This window comes from Bipolaris oryzae (genome assembly GCF_000523455.1).
Source record: "Bipolaris oryzae ATCC 44560 unplaced genomic scaffold scaffold_480, whole genome shotgun sequence".
NCBI classification, from domain to species: domain Eukaryota; kingdom Fungi; phylum Ascomycota; class Dothideomycetes; order Pleosporales; family Pleosporaceae; genus Bipolaris; species Bipolaris oryzae.
In genome coordinates this window covers 1-2,244 of record NW_006911756.1, presented here as the reverse complement: position 1 = coordinate 2,244, position 2,244 = coordinate 1, and the positions used below count along the sequence as shown (strand labels likewise).

At 44.7% G+C, this 2,244-nt stretch overlaps 1 protein-coding gene across 1 annotated transcript; it reads left to right on the top strand.

The window, feature by feature from the left end:
• Positions 1 to 291: 291 nt before the first annotated feature.
• On the top strand, positions 292 to 2,218 carry COCMIDRAFT_10428 (uncharacterized protein; the record flags this gene model as incomplete). Its single annotated transcript, XM_007695807.1, has 6 exons — positions 292 to 555; positions 610 to 633; positions 794 to 986; positions 1,045 to 1,419; positions 1,480 to 2,052; positions 2,172 to 2,218. The coding sequence occupies 6 exons, from the start codon at positions 292 to 294 to the stop codon at positions 2,216 to 2,218; spliced, it is 1,476 nt and encodes a 491-aa protein (XP_007693997.1).
• Between the last annotated feature and the right edge of the window lie 26 nt (positions 2,219 to 2,244).

The window sequence follows — 2,244 nt, the reverse complement described above, 5'->3', positions numbered from 1 at the left end:
TCGAAATCAGCTAAAGGAGCTAAGCCTCCACTTCGAAAGAGGCTGTGTGTTCGGAGTCCTGGTGTTGAAAATCAGCTGAAGGAGCGAAGCCTCCACTGCCAAGAACCACAACCTTTGTTGTTGAGCGATCCTACCTCATCGACCTGCACATCAGAATTATTAATTTCGCTTTCTTGTAGCTCACTGGAAATATCGATAAGAGCCACTCTCCACGTCCAAACCCTTAATGTCGCGATCCTATACCTTGCTAAAAACATTGATAAGAATCGCCCTGTAGACGACTGGAACGTAATGGCCTCTCCTGTTGCTGAGGCTTTCGAGGCGGCGAAGAGGGAATTCCTTTCTTCTACAAGTGAGAATTCCCATAATGTTCTCCAATTCGCTTCGATCAAAGCAGTATATGACGCCACAGACAAAATTCAGAGGGAGCATTCCAAGTCTGGCACGTTGCGAAATCTTCGCAGGATCGAACCATACCTAGACTGCCTGCAGCACTACGCTAAAGTTATCGATACCTTTGTGCGGGCGAAACTGGACGTTCTTGCGTTGATTTGGGTAAGCTCCAATTGGGAACATCGTGTTTTACCGTACTAACGATAGGTCATCTAGGGTCCATTGAGAATAATCTTATTAGTACGTCTCACTTATCAAGTTTACTTTTTGTTCCGACTATGAAAGAGCGTTGCCTCCAAATCCCCAAAATCTTGCATGGCAAACCAATGTCCGAGCAAAGATTTTGATTCATTCGATTGCCGGGACTGTATGTCTAGCTTTGTTCTCACACTTTGCATAGGCTACAAAAACCTATATCGACGGCTATGAAAAGATATGGGACACCATGGCTCAAGTTGGGGTGCACCTGCCCCAATATGAGAAGTACACGGAAATATTCAGCCAGGACGACCATATGAAGCGCTTCCTTTCTCTTTTTTATAAAGACATACTGGATTTTCATTCAACATTACTCGAGTTCTTTGACCTCAACAGTACGTAACTATCGCCTGTTTAGTCAGTACACGTTTGGTGTCTAACCAGATGCAATAGAGGCTCAAAGATTTTTTGAAGTTCTTTGGCCCAAATACTCCCGCAAGATTCAGTTGATAATCGAAAACATTGCAAAGTACAAAGGCTTGATGGACAGTCAGGCCAACCTGAACAACATAGTGGAAGCAGAAGCCGCGCGGGCCGAATCTTATCGGGTATTCGAACAAATTCAAGACGCTCATTCACGCGCGGATTTCGAACAAGTAAAAACCATACTTTCAGCGAACCTATATGACGACGAGCTCGAGAAAGTTCGCGGAAACTATCGGATTCTAACTAAAAGTTGGCTGGAGAGTCTGAATCAATTCAAGGACTGGGTGGATCCTAACTGTTCGAGTTCGAGGCTGCTATGGTTGCAAGGAATCCTCGGTGCAGGTGCGTGTGTTTCTCAGCCCCTTATATTTTAATCATGGATTCTAATGTCATTTCACTCAGGGAAAACATTCTTGGTGTCCCTTTTCGTCAGGAGGATGAAGTCCCAGGGCGACCCTCTTGCTTTCGCGTTCCTTTCCTATCGAGCCCGAAATGACGACCCTCCTTTACAGGTCTTCCACACTTTCATGATTCAACTGGCTATTGATAACAAAATATTACAGCCAATGGTAACCCTGGCGTATAGGAACAACTCCCGTCAGCTCTCCAGCTCTGTAGAGTTTGCTACAAACCTTATCAAGCAAATGCTTGAGATGTTACCGACCACGTATTTCGTTGTGGACGGTTTGGATGATATTTTGGAGGTTGAACGAAGGTTTCTCCTTGAAATCATGCTTCAGCTCCATGAAGAGCATGAAAACCTAAAACTCCTCATTAGTGGTCGACCAGACCATGACATCGTCAGAATGTTAAGTCCCAAGGTCACTCCAATCCGTGTGGAAGATGGGAACGGTCAAGAAATCCAAGCATATGTTCAGCAGAGGTCGGATAGGTGGCTTTCGAGTCTTACTATAACTCCTGAAGATAGAGCAGATATTAGTACACTCATGGGAAGCATTGGAAAATCCGCAAAAGGTAAGTTTTCTACTCCTCCGCTTTTCCACCTAAATCGAAAGTCATGCATAACGTGTTTTATAAGCGAGTCGGCCATACAAGCGAGTCGGCCACCCTGCCAACTTTATACACCCTAAAAGCTATATACATCAATGGCTCCACCACCACGTACTCTACACTCTCGTAATGAAGCTGATATTTTTCTTGCTATCT